The sequence below is a fragment of the Halyomorpha halys genome, unplaced genomic scaffold (genome assembly GCF_000696795.3).
Source record: "Halyomorpha halys isolate HHAL.00 unplaced genomic scaffold, Hhal_1.1 Scaffold438.1, whole genome shotgun sequence".
In the NCBI taxonomy this organism is placed as follows: domain Eukaryota; kingdom Metazoa; phylum Arthropoda; class Insecta; order Hemiptera; family Pentatomidae; genus Halyomorpha; species Halyomorpha halys.
In genome coordinates, this window is record NW_027107367.1 from 1,115,655 (window position 1) to 1,135,341 (window position 19,687).

The 19,687-nt window shown below is 31.8% G+C and overlaps 1 protein-coding gene across 13 annotated transcripts in view; it reads left to right on the forward strand.

Moving 5' to 3' along the window:
* Positions 1-19,687, forward strand: part of Lar (tyrosine-protein phosphatase Lar) — a 969,819-nt gene that overhangs the window by 837,312 nt on the left and 112,820 nt on the right. For all 13 annotated transcript variants that reach the window (XM_067045667.1, XM_067045668.1, XM_067045669.1 and 10 more), the window contains one exon: positions 16,365-16,568. In XM_067045667.1, coding sequence (XP_066901768.1) covers positions 16,365-16,568 — 204 coding nt within the window. The remainder of the gene's footprint in view (positions 1-16,364; positions 16,569-19,687) is intronic.

A 19,687-nucleotide genomic window follows, 5' to 3' on the forward strand; every position in this document is an offset into this window, starting at 1 on the left:
ACTATTACTAGATCTACGGTTGTGCAGTGAGATTATTTGGTCAGAATCGCGCTCGACAGCCAGAGTTTTTCCCTAATAAAGGCTATTCAATTTATGAAGCTGGATGGACCCTGGAAGGCTGACGAAACCACATGGTTGATTCGCGGCTGCAGTTACAGATTAAATAATTATCTATCATAGCTTGATTAGAACCATGGCTTCTAGAGTTACTTGTACCTTACCACCGAGCCATGCCGCTCCTCCACCATCTCTCTCTCTCTCTCTCTCTTTCTCTTAAAAATAAATAAATAATAACTAGTCTAAATTGATGAGTCTGACAAGTATAAGTAGTGGGAATAAAAAATGGCGGCTGTTTCAAAACATTAATATTTCATTCGGAGCTCTATGTCTTAAAAACTAACAACACTAGAAAATATAAGAGAACATAATTTAAAGAAGAGTAAATTTGCTCAAATATTAGCCCTAAAAGAAGCTATTTACGTCCAATAGTTCTCGAGATATAGCTTTTTAAAAAGCAAAATTTCTTAAAAATCTACTGAAAGATTAGTAGTTAGTTAATCTATTTGGAGAAATCTATATCTCAGGAACTATGTGACGTACATATGTCTATTAGCGCTCAAATTAAAACTAGTTTAACGGACTATAAAGAAGTTATTGACCTTTACTTTCATAGGAATAGTAGTTTTCATGATATTTGCTAATATAAATTGATTTATAAGTTTGATTTATGAAAAACTTCATTTCTGAAACCATTAGACGTACAGATGTCTGCCAGCGCTGAAATTAAAGCTAATTAAATTTAGTACAAAATAGTTATTTATGTTTATCTTTGTAGGAGTAGTAGTTTTTATGATATTTGACAAAATAAACTCACAAAATGTTAATTTCTAGTTGTTCGTATAAAATGTTGGATTTTTGAAAAAAATATATCTCTGGATCCATAAGACGCACATATGTCTGCCAACACTCATAATAAAGGAAATTTAACTTTCTGTATAGTAGTTTATGACACTTATCTTCTAAGGGGTAGTAGTTTTTATGATATTCACATATGGATATAAATTTGGCAAATGAAAATTAGTCCGAACAACTATAAATCAATTTATTTTAGCAAATGTCTTGAAAACTATTACTCCTACGAAGATAAATATCATATACTACACTATAGTTCATTAAACTAGCTTTAATTTGAGTGCTAATAGCCATCTGTACGTCTAATGGTTTTTATGAATTACGAATTACATACTATTTTGTTCATTATACTAGAGTTAGTTTACTATGCTCAATGTGTGTGTTTATAAATTTATATTCATTCTTAATGTCTTTATATTTTAGTTATGATAATAATAATGAAATTCCTACAGCCAATAATAATACTATCATAAAAAACTAAATAATTAAAACTATAGTTAGTGAGACCCTTGGTCAGCACCTCATACGTATCATTTGCGAATGTTAGTCATAGATAAAAGTTCATTTAGTCTGTTAATTAGAATTAAGAACAGACTGATAAAAATAACGAAGTCATATAAAGAGTCATTGTAAATGACCAATAACAAATAGTCATAGTAAAAAATGGGGTTCTACTGTTATATTCTATCAGTAATTTAGTCTGAAATTATTGATGTTATTGAATTTATTTACTGTTTTTTTCATTCATACATTTTTGCTGTATAAAATGTGTCATATGTTGAAAGGCTGTCGAGCTGCCCAGCTAAAAGAATAACAGTGGTACATTTTTCAATTTAATTTAACATTTTTATAGCAATTATAAATCTGTTTCCTTTTTAATTAGCCAAGGAATCATCGGTCCAATATCTTAAAACCTTCTATTAAATCAATTCCTATTAAATTGTATCTCACTCAAAGAATAGAAGTCGAACTCCACATTCTTCGAATTCTTCTTGGATATCCTCCAGTTGGGTTGAAATAAGTTTTATAAGTTAAGAAACTGATATAAGAGATGTTGAGATACTTTTCTTTTGTTCGTTTTCGGTCATATTTCTGAAATAATAATTAAGGATTCTTCAGATAAAATAAAGTGATAATCCAACTACTATTTGAACGTAGAGATGTTAAAATGGTTAACAGCTGAAAAGGAATGTATTCTTCTCTGAAAATTCTTTAAAATAAGTATCACATATTAATGAAACTTTTCAACATTTTTAATTTTGTATATTATGTTTTATTTTCACAACATTTTTTGCGATTAAAATCCTTTTAATTATATTATTGTTATTATAACAAGAAAAATCTGCTAATGTTTAGCATGGAATGATGAAGAAGTATATTTAATTATATTCCTAAATGAAATCGATATGTTTAATATTGATTTTCAGAAGTTGCTTTGTGACTAAAAATATCATCAGCTTGAATTATGATATAAAATCATTGACTAAACACTAAACTAATGTCTGTTGATCAGAATTTGATTCGTCTGACCGAGGTAGAGAGTAGCGTTCGAGTTCTTGCATGGTTTTGGCTTCGGCCCTCGGAAGTTTAGGCTAAGTTTATGAATATTGGAATCCTGTTGGAGCAATGTTGGAGTTCTCTGTTTGGCCATCCACCGCTATATCATCATGGAATAGATTTATGATATTTTCTGTTGCTTAAATCACAGCTCTATTATATTATAATAATTAAATATTATTTTTATCATGAAGTTAAGTTAATTAAACCTCGATAGTTGTATATATATATTGATTATTTGTTTATTTCTGCATTCATCAGACCAGTTTATGTTTTCACTGCTTCAATCATATAAATTCTTATTCCAGTTACAGAATTCAATATAATCTTTCAATGTCATCGTACTTTGCAAAAACATTTTAAATACAAAATATATTTATCAGCTCTAAGTACAAGTCTCATTTATTTATTTTTACATTCAACCGGAAAAAGTATAAAGATTTTAAAAATTTATTTTCTGTTTAACATTTATTGCATGGGAAAAAGAGCATTATTCGTTGGACGTTCATCTCCGACAGCAAAATACGAATTAAGATTTTTTTTCTCTTAAATTCAAATTTAATATCTATCTTCAATTGTAAGTGCAAATTTTATACTTTTTAGTAAAAAAAAAAAGAAGATTTTTCCATATTCTGTAATTTCTTATATTTTCATTCTCTTCGGTTTTTGATATCTCTGATATAGTATATCGCTTTTTGGCATACCTTAAAACATTTTAGATTAGAAATTTTCTTTCAAACTATTAGTGCTGTAATACCGAACTCTGTACTCACATCTCTGAAGTCGATCATCAATACTTCAATTGCATTGTCATTAAAACGCTAGTATACCTCTGTTTCAGGGAATAGTACTATAGTGAGTGTACTACTTTTGAAAAAGAGGATAATTTTGAATTTTTTTAATACTCTGCATTTTTTACCAGTTTACAGGAGTCATAAAAGTTTGAAATTTTTACCTCAGTTTCCTAATGTATAAACGAGAAAAACACAACCCTAGTTTGTTGTTTGTATTTAATTTTTATTTTCAAACTTAATGAGTACGTGGATAGACTTGAAACTTTCTAAAATTATGTCGAAGGGCCGCTCGAAATGCTGCCATCTAGTGGCGAGCAAATGAAGAAGTGAGTACCCTCTGAGCAAGTGAAGAGGAACCATAAATGAATGATAACGAAGACACTGATGAGTGAACACAGGCTACCCTAGGGCAACTTTTTGTCTGTAGTTAACTATCACTCAGGATGAGTGACTAGTTGATTCAACCCAGCCAGGCTGGGAACAGAATCATGATGAGAGGACTCAACACAACAAGAACTAGTTTTCAGGCTACAAAGAAAACCTCAGTAAACCAAACTCAGGTCAACTACCAAATAAATGATCATATAATTTATTAATTAATTTATTCAATAATGAAAATTAAAATTAACACAACGAAACCAAATTGTAACCACCTTTTAGCAAAACACAAACACTAATACATTTCATAAAGATTAAAAGAATAGAATTTTGTTCATTATAATTTATTATTTATTTCAATTACAGTCCACTCTATCGATACCAGCAAATTACAAGTAATTCTGTTAATATTCCATCATTAATCAAACCCGGGGAATGCTTGAAATACACAGCATCTAATTGCTAATGAGAATAAAGGAAGTCAATGTTTCTTTTTTTTAAATTGGAATACAATAATAAGAAATATATCCAAATGAAATTTTGTATTAAATATGAATTTAGGCTAAAGTATATAGACATTATATATTTATTTTAATTAATTTTAAATTATTTTTAATCGATTTGAAATTAATATTGTTGGAAGGATTTTATAAATTAAAAACAATTTGACTGTAAGCATGTCACCGGGAGACTTAAAATGAAAACTGATATATTGGAGCGAACTATTTCAAATCCTGGTGCCAAGTTTTGGACATTTTGACTTTGAAAGCGAATATTAATTAAAACTGATATTTGCTTCTTGATCTAATTTGAAAAATTGTATAATCACGGTTTCCTTTATACGAATAATTGGTTATAATCAATTAATTCAGAATAATTAAGCAATAAAAGTTTGAGGCTTCTTGTTTACAGAAAATAATAGCCAGAGAAAGAAAAATATCAGAAAAACCTATGGGTTTTTTTGTTTTTTTTTTCAGTTTTCAACTGAATGTGGCAACCACCAATTGGTAAACTTTTCCTCTTTCACTCCTAGCGCTTTTGTTCGTTTCGTTACCTCTGGGGTGCCACACTTTTACCTTACTAGATCAGTATTATTCCGTAAGAACCACTGTAACTTGTTTCTTCTGTACCACTGCTTTTAAGATTGTATTTCATAGGACAAAGTTCATGGTAGGCTCCATCAGTCAAGTGAGATTAATTGTATAGCAACGTAATTAAATGTAGCAGACCGCCTTTCGAATTCGCAGTGTTAAGATACTGATTTTTTTAATAACGTATTGGCCACTAAGGACCACGTGAATGTCAATGGTTAGGCTTCTTAGGGAGTCTTGATTTTCTTTCTTCCCACAGTTTCATGATCCTCGACTGCCTTTCTTTTATTTCTTTGGACCATTTCGTACCCATTTTTTTCATTTTCCAATATTGGTGAGATTTTTCAATGTTTTCCTATACGTATGTCTATCTAGAAAATCGGTATCTCAAATTTTAAGTCTCTTTAATTTCTCTTTCATTTGCCTCATGTATCCTCTCATGTTTTTGTAGCTTTTATCTTTTTTTTTAATATCTTATTCAATCTTTCCTTCTTCATCCTCTTCTTGTGCCCATAGAACATCAGCTTCCTGATTCTCATCTCGGTTTCCAGGTTTTTGATGTTTTTTTTATTTTTATTATATATTTTTGTTTTATATAAAGATACTGATTTTATTTTTGTCATTAATATTGGAATTTTCGATAGTTTTACTGCTGGATTTCTTCTGTACTGGATCAGTTACCCTGGAAAACCTAACCTATATCTCGTAGAATATATCGATATTTTAATTTTAAATTCAAATATTGTGTTGTAAATGTCAGCTTAACTTTTATTCCCCACATCAATCCTGTAGAAAGTCTTTTTAAAGTGGTTGTCTGATTCTGGTGAGGGGGAGTTATAGTGGATTAGCGTAAATGCTTTACTACTTATTTAACAGTTACACTAAATTGAATCTAACCTTCATCGGTTAAGATAGTATTCCTTTCTTATTTTAATAGTTTACGTTCATATATCGCACTAGTATTTCTAAAGTGACACAACTCAAAAATCGGTGTTTTTGAGTTATGACTATGAAAGAAATTGGTAAATATATCTTTATGAATCATCAAAACTGTATCAACCTAGCTTCAGAGCTTGTCCACCAGAGGGCACTTGTGTCACTCTTGCTGCCTTAATGATATTCCCCCTCCATAGGCAAGAGTGTCACGTTGTCTTGAATTTTGAGTTGTGTCACTTTAGAAATACTAGTGCGATATGTAAATTCATTAAGTATAAATAGTAATTAATTTTTTCTACTTCATATGAAATCGTTGCAATAGGGTATATGAAAAAATATATTTGTAACTTTTGCTCTACATCATCAACTCCTTGGATGAACATTTTCGAAAAGCTATACGCATTAACATTTGTTTGTTTTTGTATAGGTTTGGTTGCGTTTTCCTTCTAATTATCCAATTAACGCTTCGAAGTCATTGGACTTCGACTCCGAGTAAAACCTACTGGCCTTCATCCCCTAGCCCCTGACCCCCTCTCCAAGACGGCCCAACTCCAAACTCAATTACTGGTCCCAGTGCCCTGGCAAACGGGAGCAGTGGAAGGGGGCATATTCAATAAATGCCGGTTCCTAATTGGTTCGTATTATCCCCTATCGGATTCTCCCTTCCATCTAATTGGTGGGGAGGCTCCTCGTAGCCCCGCCTCCAGAACTCTCTGATACCGTTCTCATTCACATCCAATTCTTCCCCATCTTTTGCTCCGGGCTGTTGATTACTGCCCCACTCTAAAGTTCATCAGGCGTTGATTGTATACAGATTAATTGGCTCCTTTGATAGCCTTTCCTCTTTGGATAGTTGTCTTGTTTCTTCTGTTAGGATTTCACTTGTAATTTTAGCCAATGTGCCATTCTCCTGATTTATCATTTGACTAATTGATTTAAGTCTTTTAGTTTGTCATTGTCAATGCTTTTATCGACAGCCACCTTAGCTCGTCTTATCTTGAGGTTGGTCTAACAGCGTTCGATCTTGGGGATTCGCAATACCTTCAGAGATTAAACCGTGGAGTAGAACTTCTCTGAAGATTTCGGGCTTTGTTTAATGTTTGTCCTAATAACAAACTTTGCGAACCCTATGGTATTTCCCTTAAATGTAGTTAAAAAGTGTGATTTTGCGTTTATAGCCTATATCATCATTCTCCTCAATCCTATTGCCGACGCACAGTGGAACGAAATTACCTTTTTTTTTTTTTTAATAGACATCAGTAAGCCTCTGTAGGTTTTTTCAGAAATCGTTAAATAATCTTTTTTTTTCATCAATTTTTCCAGATACTGCTCGGAATTTATGTTCATAGTTTTAAGCCAAAAAATAATTTTTTTTTTTTTCATTTTACACCAAATTCAGTAAACCCTTTTGAAAGATTTTGCATTACAGAACTATTTTAAGGATGACTCGGGCTTTTTTTTTTTTTCATTTTACTCGAGGGTCTCTATTTTTGAAAAAATAATCGGATTTTTTGGTGATTTTGATTAATATATTTCCTAACCGATATCCACTTTTGCTTACAATCATACGAGAATTCCATCTATCTGCATGCACTTATTCAATTGATCATATAACCTTTTAATTATGTGTTATTTCCTGTTTCAATGTTACCTACTTATTAATACCATTATGCTAGCATATAATAAGATACTAGTACCGGATAATGTTTCACGGAAGCGTAAAGGGCTTCCATGCTAGACACGCGACTTACAATTCATAAAATGAACCAAGATAATAGTCTAAAATTACAAGCTAATTATATTTAATTGTAATAAATTAATAATTATAGGAAGAAGAAATAATTGTAATATAAAAATTGTAATTATCAATTACAATAGAATTGATTAAAATATAATTACGTTTCATAATAATCAATGAAACAAATAAAATAATACTGATGCCTACTTATTTTTTATTCGTTCCACTGTGCGTAGTCCTGAATATAATTTTATTAATTATATATTTTTTATATGTTGCCAATAAACATCTAACATATCTTCAAACTATCTTGTAGACTTTGCTCTTTGCCCACCACATCTTATGAACCAAAACTCGCCCTTGGGCTCGCCTTAGTCCGCCTTCGACTGGCAACCCTCCAACGCCGATACCTATGTCAAGTATAAAATATTTCTTTGCCTTAGAAATTTCCCTACAGCGTTGGCTCAGACTACAAAAATGTTTCCTCTATTTTTAGAACTCAGAAAACTGTAACCAGCCTTTTACATTATTTATTTTCAATGATTAAATTGATGTAGCAGAATAAATGCATTGATTAAAAGGAACTCTTAACTTTATGAAGTTTTAAATGGCATTCGTCGAACATCGAATATTTATTTTGCCTTTGTATTATTTGTTATTTGGAAATATTTCGAGCTAATCAAAATAATATCTTACTAATCATCTTGCTGTACTAGGTAACATATATTCGCTGTTACTTAAGGTTGGGATAAATCAATAAATAAAATTGGCTTGAACTTGTAGCAGAACTCAGATTTTTTTTTAGAATATTGGCCTTATTTCTTGTATTTTATTTTTCAACAACGCCAATAAAATAGAATTCCAGAATCACATTTAGACGGCTCGTCCGTGGATCTCTAACATATTCAGTCGATAATAATTTTGCAATTGTCATCATTTTATGCACCTCCGATGAAATCTCATGAACAATTGAGACAATTTATAATATTTGAAAAAACAAAATGAGATAAAAACCTTTCAGAGAAACATAAAAAGAAAATAATAATAAACAAACTTGGAAATATACATGACAATAAATTAAGTAGATGCCATTTGAATATTATTAGAAGATAAAACATTATAAAAATAAATTATAAAAAATAAATAAAAAACAGACAATGTTAAAGTAAATAAAGAATTGAATATAATGAAAGGTGCGGAAGAGAATTTAAATCATCAGTATTTTTTTTTTTTTATTTATCGATATTTACAAATGTATAAAAAATACAACAAGTAACTTTGATCATAATGACATAATGATAATGATATGATACAGCATGTAGAGAAACTACCCAGTAGTAGAACTCTAAAAACATTTTACAATATAAGGTCACGACGCCATCTTCTTTTCAGGCGCCTCGGAGGATTGCCAGGAATGGAAGAGGAAGCAAGGTTAGAAACTAGTGGGTTTGGGTGGTTAGGGAGTTTATTAAGGAAGGAATTATATCGGGTTCGGGGTAGATCGGTTACATAAGGAACATTTATTAGTAACAAAATAAGGTGAATTGTGGATTTTACGAAGGATTTTGGATTGTAAGGATCGGATACGAGAGGAATTCGAAGGTTTAGTGGAGCCCCAAAGCTCAACTCCGTATGTCCAGATGGGCCTTATTATTGTCATGTAGATCAGTCTTTTATAATGGATTGGAAGTTTGGAACATTTGTCTAGTAAGTGCTGGAATAGTCTGAATCTGCGTGCAGCTTCCTGTCTTTTCAGTCTTGAGTGAGGATTCCAGGTTAGTCATTTGTCAAGGTGTAGTCCAAGATAACGAATCTGTTCTACAGGGGTAAGAGCCACATTATTTAAGTATACTGTAGGGCAGTCGGCAGGTTTACGACGAAGAGTAAATGTGGTTTGATGGGATATGAGTAATTGAATTAACAAATTAAATTATGTAAATAATGTTCAAAAATGATTTAAAACAATTTAAATCAACATAATCAAATGTATGAAATAAAATAATATGTATGATATATTTTCTAGAAAAGTAAATTAGAAAGGAACAAGAAAAAGGTTTGTGAGAGTGAGAAAAAAAAAAAAATTAAAAAGACAGATAGGCTTACTGAATCTTAGGCAATGACTCTATATATGAAAACAAAATCCCATCTCTAGTAATAAATTTTGAGTGAGATATAATAAATGGAGATTTATTTATTGCTAAAATGTTTTAAATTTACTGTATAATACTTATTATTAAAGTAAACCAAGAAGAAGCACCAAGGGATCTGAGGATATAAACGGAAGATATTTTGTGTCCTTTTAGGAAGGCTGAGGGAGGTAAGGGGGGTCCTCGTCCAATTAGGGCGTACCTCACCGCAAAATTTTCTATGTAGAAACCTTACCTGCACTTTCCGGATGTCTTACAACCAAGTTATTTTCGTCCTAACCTTTTTTATTATTATTTTATTTTCGTTTTAGTTCACTGAATACATATTTTTATTTTCTTTCTTTGCGGTAACTTTATCCTGTAAAGCTCTGATGTGAAATATTGAATATAAAAGTTCAAAATACTAATATTGTTTTCTATTAATTTTCACCTCAAAAATATTTTCAGTTTATTTGTCATATATATCTAAAAATAACTTGCACAACCATATTTGTGATATTAATTAAATGCGATATTATAATAAGTAATGTTAAAATAATAATTGTTATTTTAAAATACTGTAATTGTGATTTTAAAATTCAATGGTATATAACCTTTAACATCTATTTATTATGACGATGTTTCCTTATTTTTATTTCGAGGTTTTAGCGCAAATTAAATTGTATTAAATTTTTAAATAATAGTATATTATTTTACTTCTCTGCCTATTCTGAAAAAGCAATTTCAATAATGGTTTGTACCATTTCTTCTTTGTTAACCTATAAAGAAAATCGACAGCATATCTTAAAGCCACTCATATCTGTATCTTGCGATCTACAAAACATCCACAATATATTGATCATCGACATTGAAGTTGAATTGAACAGACTATATCTTTACGTTATTGCTGTATTTAATAAGTTTTACTTTGTAAGTGACTTATAAATAGTCGCATGTAAATTGTTTTCGAAGCCCAATTAACATATATACCTTAATGTAATAGAGTAAAGCATATTATAGGGGTATTCCTGATATTGTGTTAAATGTAAAATGTTTTACCATATTAAATGTTATAAGTGTAGGATTGTGAGCAGCCCTATTTAAAGTCGTGTTAAATGGTAAATGCATAAGAGCTTCTAGCGGACCTTCTGAGCAACTTTAGTAACCTTTCCTTACAAAACTTCATATTATTCTTTACTTCTAAGTTTTGATAACAGTAATTTATTACGACATGCCTAAAATAAATGAAAAGTAAAAGTGTGAAAGTTTGGCTACTGATTATATTTTTCAAACAGTCAAAAACACAAGACAAAAGAAAAAAAAACTCAAACAACGATTTAGTAACCTAACACGACAACAAATAAAATGGTGACAAGCTCAGCTGGTCTGTTTTCTGACGTCAATCTCCATTTAACAGTCCTAGTAACAGACTCTCTGCCATGTTACATGTTATATCGTTTTAACATGGTAAAAGAAGGAAATATTTCTCCATTTAACACGTTAAACTAAAGATCATGTATACCCCTTATGTTAGTAGTTTTGTGTTATACAGTCTGTTCTATCTTTTATTTTTTATTTTTTGTAATGGAGCACTGGACAGTGCTGTTATAAAACTGTATTTTTAATGTAATAAAATCTGTACAAGACTTTGTCCTTCGAAGGTAAATACTTATACTTATATATTCTATTCTGTTGTGTAAAGTTTAAAATACGAGGATTACAAATTATAGTTAATGAAATTTACAACAGTAGAAAGCAAAAAGCAGTTATTTTCGTCAACTGTCAGAGAAAAATATTTATTTATTCTTTTTTATTAAGTTTGGAAACTAACATTTCTTGTTTTATTAGCATATAATAATTTTTTTTTTTAAATCTTAATCTAGAATTTATTTATATATTTTTTGGCATTTTTTTATTAAGATGCCTGAAAACCGGGTCTCGCTATAATATGGTTTTTTTTCGGAATATTTTGGAATAGGATAGTAGGGTACCTTATATCGTACATGGAGCCCTAGCCAAGAATTATGGCCCTAAAGGATTGAAAAGAAGTTTATATTCTCCTTGCTCCTAAAGTTCGACCTCAGAATTTCCCAAGTGAGCCTTCCCCACGAAGCCAGGCTGTAAACCTGTTGGCGTCTGCGTATTTTATTTCGGTTCCTTAGACAGCTGATGTATTTTATACAATAGCTTGATGTAATTCTGGCAAAATCTTTCAAAGCTAATTTAAGGAGATAGGAAATTCTGTCAAAATTTAATGTATGGACGTCTGAAAAATAAAGTTTTTTTGTCAAATTAAAGTTCTACGCCTAAAACTAATTCAGTTAATTTAAATTTTTTTTTTTTTTGGTTAAATAGGTGTCACAAATCAACAGCTTCAATTATCTACCATAATATTTTTTTTTTATAAAAACTTTCCAAAAGTGGATTGTATTGACTTATCATGACATCTCATTTATAGTTTACTCTGACACCCAGAAAATCGTTGTACTGTGTCTACAAAAGTCTATATCAGGACAACTTTTCAAATTTTAAATAAAATTAAATTTTACTGAACCAAAGCGAGTCGCAAATTTGAAATTTGATTAGGATTGAACACTTATTCAGTATTTTAAAAGGGTCTCTACGAATCATGAAAATATTGCTCGGTCTTAACGAAATGGCTTCGATTCACCTTATCTAAAACTTTTAAAATATTGTTATAGGAAACAATTCATTGTTTCCAAGTTACCAGTTGGTCACTGTTTCGAAATCTCTCACCTGTAACAACTCTGATGAAGCTCTATAAATAGTTGTTACAAAATACTATTTTTGGCTACCGTATCCCCGATCATCTTCTTTATAATTGAACTAGCTTTTGCAGAATGGGCAGAGAAGTTAATAGAGATTATTATTTAAATATTTAATACAACTTAATTTACATTAAAAACTCGAAATAAAAATGAGGTAAGGCGGACATAAAAAATTTATTAAAGATTTAACCCTTAACCACTGAATTTTAAAATCACAATTATTATTTTAATATTACAACTTCCTCAAGGTAGTATCCTTGGTCCCATCCTCTACACCGTCTATACAGCTGACATTCCAACCAATCCTAACACTATCCTCACCACGTATGCCGATGACACATCTGTGCTCGCTGTTAATAATAACCCATTAATCGTATCTCAAAATCTCCAATCCCATATCACAGCCCTCGAAGAATGGAGTCGTAATTGGAGGATTAAGATAACTTCCAAGAAATCCCATTGATCATTTTTACCCTTCGTCGTAAACCTACTGACTACCCTACAGTTTCATTTAATGATGTTACTCTTACTTCTGTCGAACAGATCCGCTACCTTGGACTACATTTGGACAAACGGTTAACCTGGAATCCTCACACAAGACTGAAAAGACAGGAAACTGCACGTCGATTTCAACTACTACAGCACTTACTAGATAAACTAAGTCTAAACTTCCAACACAATACAAAAGACTGATCTACATGACTGTAATAAGGCCAATCTGGACATATGGAGTTGAGCTTTGAGGCTCGACTAAACCTTCGAATTCCTCTCGTATTCAATCCTTACAATCCAAAATCCTTCGTAAAATTCTCAATGCTTCTTACTTTGTCACTAATAAAATCATACATAAGGACTTTAATGTTCGCTATGTAACCGATCTAGCCTGAACCAGATATTACTCCTTCCATTATAAGCTCCCTAACCACTCAAACTTTCTAACCTTGGATCCTCTTCCATTCCTGACAATCCTCCAAGGCGCCTGAAAAGAAGATGGCCACGAGTCTAGCTAAGGTAAAATATCATTAGAGTGCTACCAATGGGTAGTTTCTCTACACGCCTGTAACACTCTAATTTAACTTAGATCAGATTTACTAAATGTATTTAAATGAGCACTCTCAAATATTATATAATTGTAATCATGTACAGTTGTAAATAGGAATAAATAAACATTTTTAAAAAAAAATATTACAACTATGGTTGTGTTATTTTTTTTAGACAGATATGATAAATTAATTGGAAATATTTCAAGGTGAAAATTAATGCAAAACAAGAGACATGCAATTAAATATTTTTGCTATTCCCTTTTTGCTGAAAACATAAAACAATTCTTCACATATCCACAGTCTCCCCAGTACACATATATTATATATTAATATACTATAGACATATAAATAATTTCCAATCAAGACTTCCCTAAAACTCGGATAAAGAAATAAGAACTCTCTTCTTTTGATATAAAGGAGACAGATAAGGGACCTCCTATAGAATGGTCTTCATCTTAATCAAATCCTCGTCCATTGACTGTTGTCCTGGGGAGTCTACGACCATAGGCCTCTGTCCAGAACCATTTCTTGCTTCCTTTTCCTCTTTCACTCATCTGTTTCCTCTTCTTTTGCGCTTCTTCTAAAAGCCTCTTTGATAATACCCTCTCACGTCTTCCGTTACCTGCATCTTCTTCCATTCCGGGTCTCATATATTTTTAAAATAGTTTTCTCCTCATTGCATGTTCCGGTCATTTGTTTTTCTTCTACTGCTCAGATCATTAGCCGCATCTGTAGATTCCTCCTGATGGTGGTTTTTCATACTTGATACTAGCAAGTTTTATTTTCTACATTACATTTATATTTAATATCTGAATAATCTGTCTTTTATGGTTTTAGTTTAATTTCTGTGGTTTACCATAATGTTCACCTCGCTATTACAAATCATAGACATTTTTTATGATTCGTACTGCCGTGTACGGGGCTCCGGGGTTTCTAAGCCCGATTAGGGGTTCCCCGTACAGGTATTATATTGAAACGTATTCATATATTAATGTAATATATGTATCTGTATTTATATATTTATATTATGTATCTCTATCAGTTCCTGATGGGAACCGACTGAAAAGGGATGCGCTATATTTAATTCAACCCCTATATTTAATACCATCTGAAACACCCGCCGTGGTATGCTAGATATGAATATCATAATTAATCATTCGAGTTCCTTTCCAACGGTATCGTGTTCACCAATTTACTATGCTATTATATATGAGGTGGCATGCAGGGATTATTAATTATAAAGTAAAGTCCTCGTTACATATTTTATATTTACAATTATATACATTGTATATAATACATTTGATATTGATAATGATCAAGAGTACTATTATGAGAGAGCATGGTAGACTTGTTTCCTTATACTTTGATTATAAGATAATGAATTGAGATGTACCAGTTGGGATATTTGATATTTATACTGACTCTAAGTTATTAATTCTATCCTTGCCATTCAAATAACAACAGAAAAGGTCTTACTTGGCTGCTGCTCTCTCTTCCTCCGGCCAGTCTTCAGGTTTTCATCTCTCCCAGCCTGTGTCTATTCCGTCCGGCTCTCTCAGGCTGTGTTTCTCTGAGGCTCTCCACAGAACTCTGTCTCTTCCCCAACTCCGGGTCCGACTGTTTTTCGTTGACTCTCTCAGGCCTTGACTCTTCCCATTGACTGTGTCCAAAAACTCTTTTTCCTGCACTTTTGTTAATTTTCTCCCCTCTCCTTCTGACTCCTCCTTCTTTTGATTTCTGTCCTCTGATTGGTTCCTCTATTTTCAGAGGGGGTGAGAAGGTCCAATGATCTTCGACGAAAGTCCTACCTTTCATCTTTAAAAGTTTCTTCTTTGAAGAAAGCCGGCTTCTGGCGGCTTACTTTATGTTTCCCGAGGTTTTTAGAGAGGCCCGTGTGAGATAAGGGGTGTTTATTTGTTATCAATTACGGCGGCTATTTCTCTATACTTTCTAATGTCTGAACTGGCCACGTGCAAGATAAGGGCTGTTTGTTTGTTTAACTCTGCCTACACGGTCAACCGTTCCCAGAGGGTGCATACCCTCTGTTATCTATATATCTTTGTACATTTCTTTAGATCTGTTGCCGACGGATTTTTGCCTAGGTCTGGCGGTATCTTTGGCATGCCGACAAAAGAAATTATTTTAAGTTAAAAAACTCCAGCTGGTGCCTCTCATACATATCAGTACTGTCCTATTTATCATTACTTGGGAGGGTTGAAAAAGTTCTAGAAGTCAGAAAATGGCCGAAATATGTTTTTAAAAGTTATGGAACATGTTAAAATCGACTTGTTTTCAATCTGTGTTTGTTTAACTAAAAAATTGAAGGAAAATAAAAACAAAAAAAGGAAAATCTAAAATATATATATATATCTGCTGTTTACTTAGAATTTTTTTAAATTTTACTGTCTATTTATTATAAACTCTATACAATTGTTGAATTAGATTTAATAAGAAGCTCTTCTGTTCAGGAACCATTGGCAGTACTTATTTTATAGTCAAGTGTTTCTACATTTTATTTCTTGAATAAACGAACTATCATTTAGAATCAGCATAAGTCGGAATTTTTAAATGTAATACAGTGAGTAAAAACATTACTTTCCGGCCATTTTCTGACCTCTCTATTAAATATATTACCTGTACTATATATATATCCAAAAAAGTGCAAAATCTATCGAAATCATCGAAATGAAAAACATAAAGTAATTTATTAATTACACTTTTGATTATTAGGGCGCATATGGAGGCTACTATAATGTATAAGCTAGAACAGTAGGAATTAATATCTAGCAATAAAACTAATAATTCAATTAACTAAATAATAAAATTATATTGGTATGGAGTGAACTTGATTAAAATTAAGAATACCATATAAAATATAAAAAAGAACAATATATATATAATAAATATAGTATTATACTACATTAAAAAATATATATAATATATATTTTGATTATGTGAACAGTTTCATTATGTATATTAATGGTCTACTCTTTTTCACAGCTGAACGGCTGCCTGCAGGATTCCCTCAGATCACCCAGGCCCCAAGCACGAAGGTTGTAGAGATTGGCCACACAGCGGTTCTCTCCTGCGTGGCGACCGGGAACCCTCCACCGACGATCAGATGGGTCAAAGAGATGCGACCCGTTCAGATTGGCAAAAACCCCCGCTACACCATCTTAGATTCCACCATGCCAAACACTGCAGGTAATTATCATGACACATATTACTGGATTGGCTGTATAGTATGTTCGGTCATAAATAACTTTCATAATTTAGCTATTAAAAGACGCAATATGAAATTTCGATATTATTTTTATTTGCATTATGAATATTCGGAATAATGGAAAGAATTTTAGCCCTTTTTAAGATATCTGATAAATTTAAAAGACACAATAAAGTTATGTGAACGATTTTCTCGTCAAAAAAAGTCTGAATGAGTTATCTAAAAGGTATAAAGAATATGATAGAAATATATCTGAAAACACCTGAAATATATCTTTAAGCGATTCCTGAATGAAATCTGAAAGATATCATTTTTAACTATTCGTTAGAAAGCCATATAGAACATATCTGGTCGATATATATTTAAAAATATCTAAAAGATATTTAAAAATGGATTTCCCACAGGTGTCATTCAGGGATTGGTGCTGTGTGAGATTATATTAATCTTACTTTTTCAGTTTTTTTTGTATTATAATCCAATCTTTTGTTTTCATTTATGCACAAGCATTGTTGTGATAAAGTTTTTACAAATAGTGACTGTGATAGAAGAATTTTAATTTTTGTTTTTAATGTGAAAATTGACTAATTAAAAATTGTTGTCCTGCATGAAGTTGAGTTTTTAATCATTTAGTTCAAAAATTGTATTAAGATAGACCCTGAGGAAGGCTGGATTGGCCGAAACGTCGGACTTGTAAGGAAAATAAAATGTGTTGAGACTAAAATGGATAAAAATTAAATTATTTATTTAAACAACATTAATTAGTTTCAAGAAAGTATATAAGATTATAAATAATCTAAAAGATATTTAAAAATGGATTTCCCACTGGTGTCATTCAGGGATTGGTGGTGTGTGAGATTATATTAATCTCACATTTTCAATTTTTTTTGTATTATAATCCAATCTTTTTTTTCGTTTATGCACATCTATTAACTACAATCATCATAGTAGAAGAACATTTAATCTATATTCTATGTTACAACTGTATTTCCAAATTTTGAATTGGAGTTACTTCATACTATAACAATATGTCATTTAGCATTATGAATTCGTATCTATTACAATGTTTCTTGTTTGAAAATTGAATGTTTAATCTGTTTTGAAAGCGCAGTAAACTATTATACTATTTTACTTTATTATATTCTAAATGATTTTATTAATAACAGCTGCAAAATGACAGGCTCTTTTCACTTTGTCGTCTTGGTGAACCGTTCATTCGCTAAAAACAGAACACTAACCACCCCACCATTATTGGAGCAGACCTACAAAAAATAATAACTAAAATCAGCATGACGTAATTAATTTATATTCTGTAAAATAACTTTTACTTATAGAAGAACATTGCTTTTCAAAAGTTTTGAAAATCATCTCTATTTCATATTTTTTCCTTAATACTCTATACAATGCCTTGTCAATTCATTACGTTTATTTCATTTTATCGAACATTTACTGAATTCTAAAGACGCTGGACACTCATGAAATTTTAACGTCTTCAAATTTCAAGAGTATCCTGCATTAGACATTCTTCCTGATGAGCAAGATAGATTTGAGGATATAGGCTGGAATGCTGAAGATGGCAAAAAAGAAAAATCGAGCGATACTAATGACAAAAAGGGTGGCTAAGCAGAGGCCGGGAAATAGGGCCGGGAGGCAATATAGGGAGTAGGGTCTAGGGAGGAGGGAGAAGGGGATGGTAAAGGGCGAGGATGTAGCACATTTGTCTTTCTTGTTTCATTTGGATATATGACGCTGTCATATGTCAGGAGGATAGTAGGCCCGTCGATCCATCTTGAGGGAGGGCCTAATGAAAATGGTCGGCTTCTTACCCGCGGGGTCTTTTTCTATTAGAGCACTTTGTCGCTCCCTCGTACATCAGGCTGCTACGCTCTGTCAACAAATGGCAATCCTTGGCGAGCATCCGTGTAATAGTTATGTCTTCGGGGACTCTTCGAGGATATAGCCTTCTACTAAGATGTTGTCTAGTCCTTTTGTTATGTTAGTTGTTATATACCTGCTGTTTTGTATTCGGATCTGTGGACTATTCGTAAATAGGAAACTACTTACAATTATGCCTTTAACTTCCTTAACCTATTGTAGGTAGGGAGTTGGATTGTTCAGTGGGTAACGCACTGTGCCTCTATCTCTGTGATCCGTTCTCGAGTCCTTTTGTGGTAAATTATTTAAACTGTTATATGAGCTGTGGAACTATGCTGGGATGGGGAGATTCTTGTGTAACACGCCCAACCTCCAAAAAGTGTGTATCCTTAAAAACTGGTGGTTGAATCTGATCCTGACCGACATTTGAGGACCAACTTCAACAATTCCTGACCAACTCCTTGGGTTGTAGTGGAACAAATTTTTTGCTTCAGTTCCTCTTACTATCGCTACTATTCATACTGCGTATTCTATAACATTCCAAGGATAATCAACAAACAGATTCGTTAAGATGGTGACAGAATATTAAAAAAAATAAACCTTTACTATTGTTACCCATGGTGGGTTCTGGGGCGGGACGTTGTTACGGAAGTCACTAGTAAATAGATGTCATTTCCCTCCTCTCTCTTATTATTAGAAAATCTGAAATGTTGGGAAATTCAAAATTTGAGGACCTACTTCAAACTGCTATAATTGTGGTCAACTATCCAAAGGGATTAAAACATTACATTTAAAATTTTAATATAATATTTAATAAATGATATTTTAATATGTTAGTTTTCTAAAAATATTTTTAAAAAAGTGCTAATTTCAAGAAACACTTCCACTAAGTCTGGTAATTTGTTCAAAATTATTAGGAAATTTTAGATATTAACTTCTCCCCATGATAAATTTTTTTCTGTACGGCCTCAGGATTAAGGTTTAGTACCTGATAAGAAAGTAGTTAGGATTCAAGTCCTGGAGTTATTCCATCATTATCCTCTACCAAAGTAAACGGTTGTATCATAGGGTTGTAAAACTATTTAATAAATACTAGCTTATATGTGTTTCATTTCAAAACACATCTCAGATACCTTTCACTCGATTCTTTGGTTTAATTTTAATTAAAAGGTTTACATGCCATTTGAAGGTACTTGGCATTTGCCATAACAAACTCGCTTGGTGGATG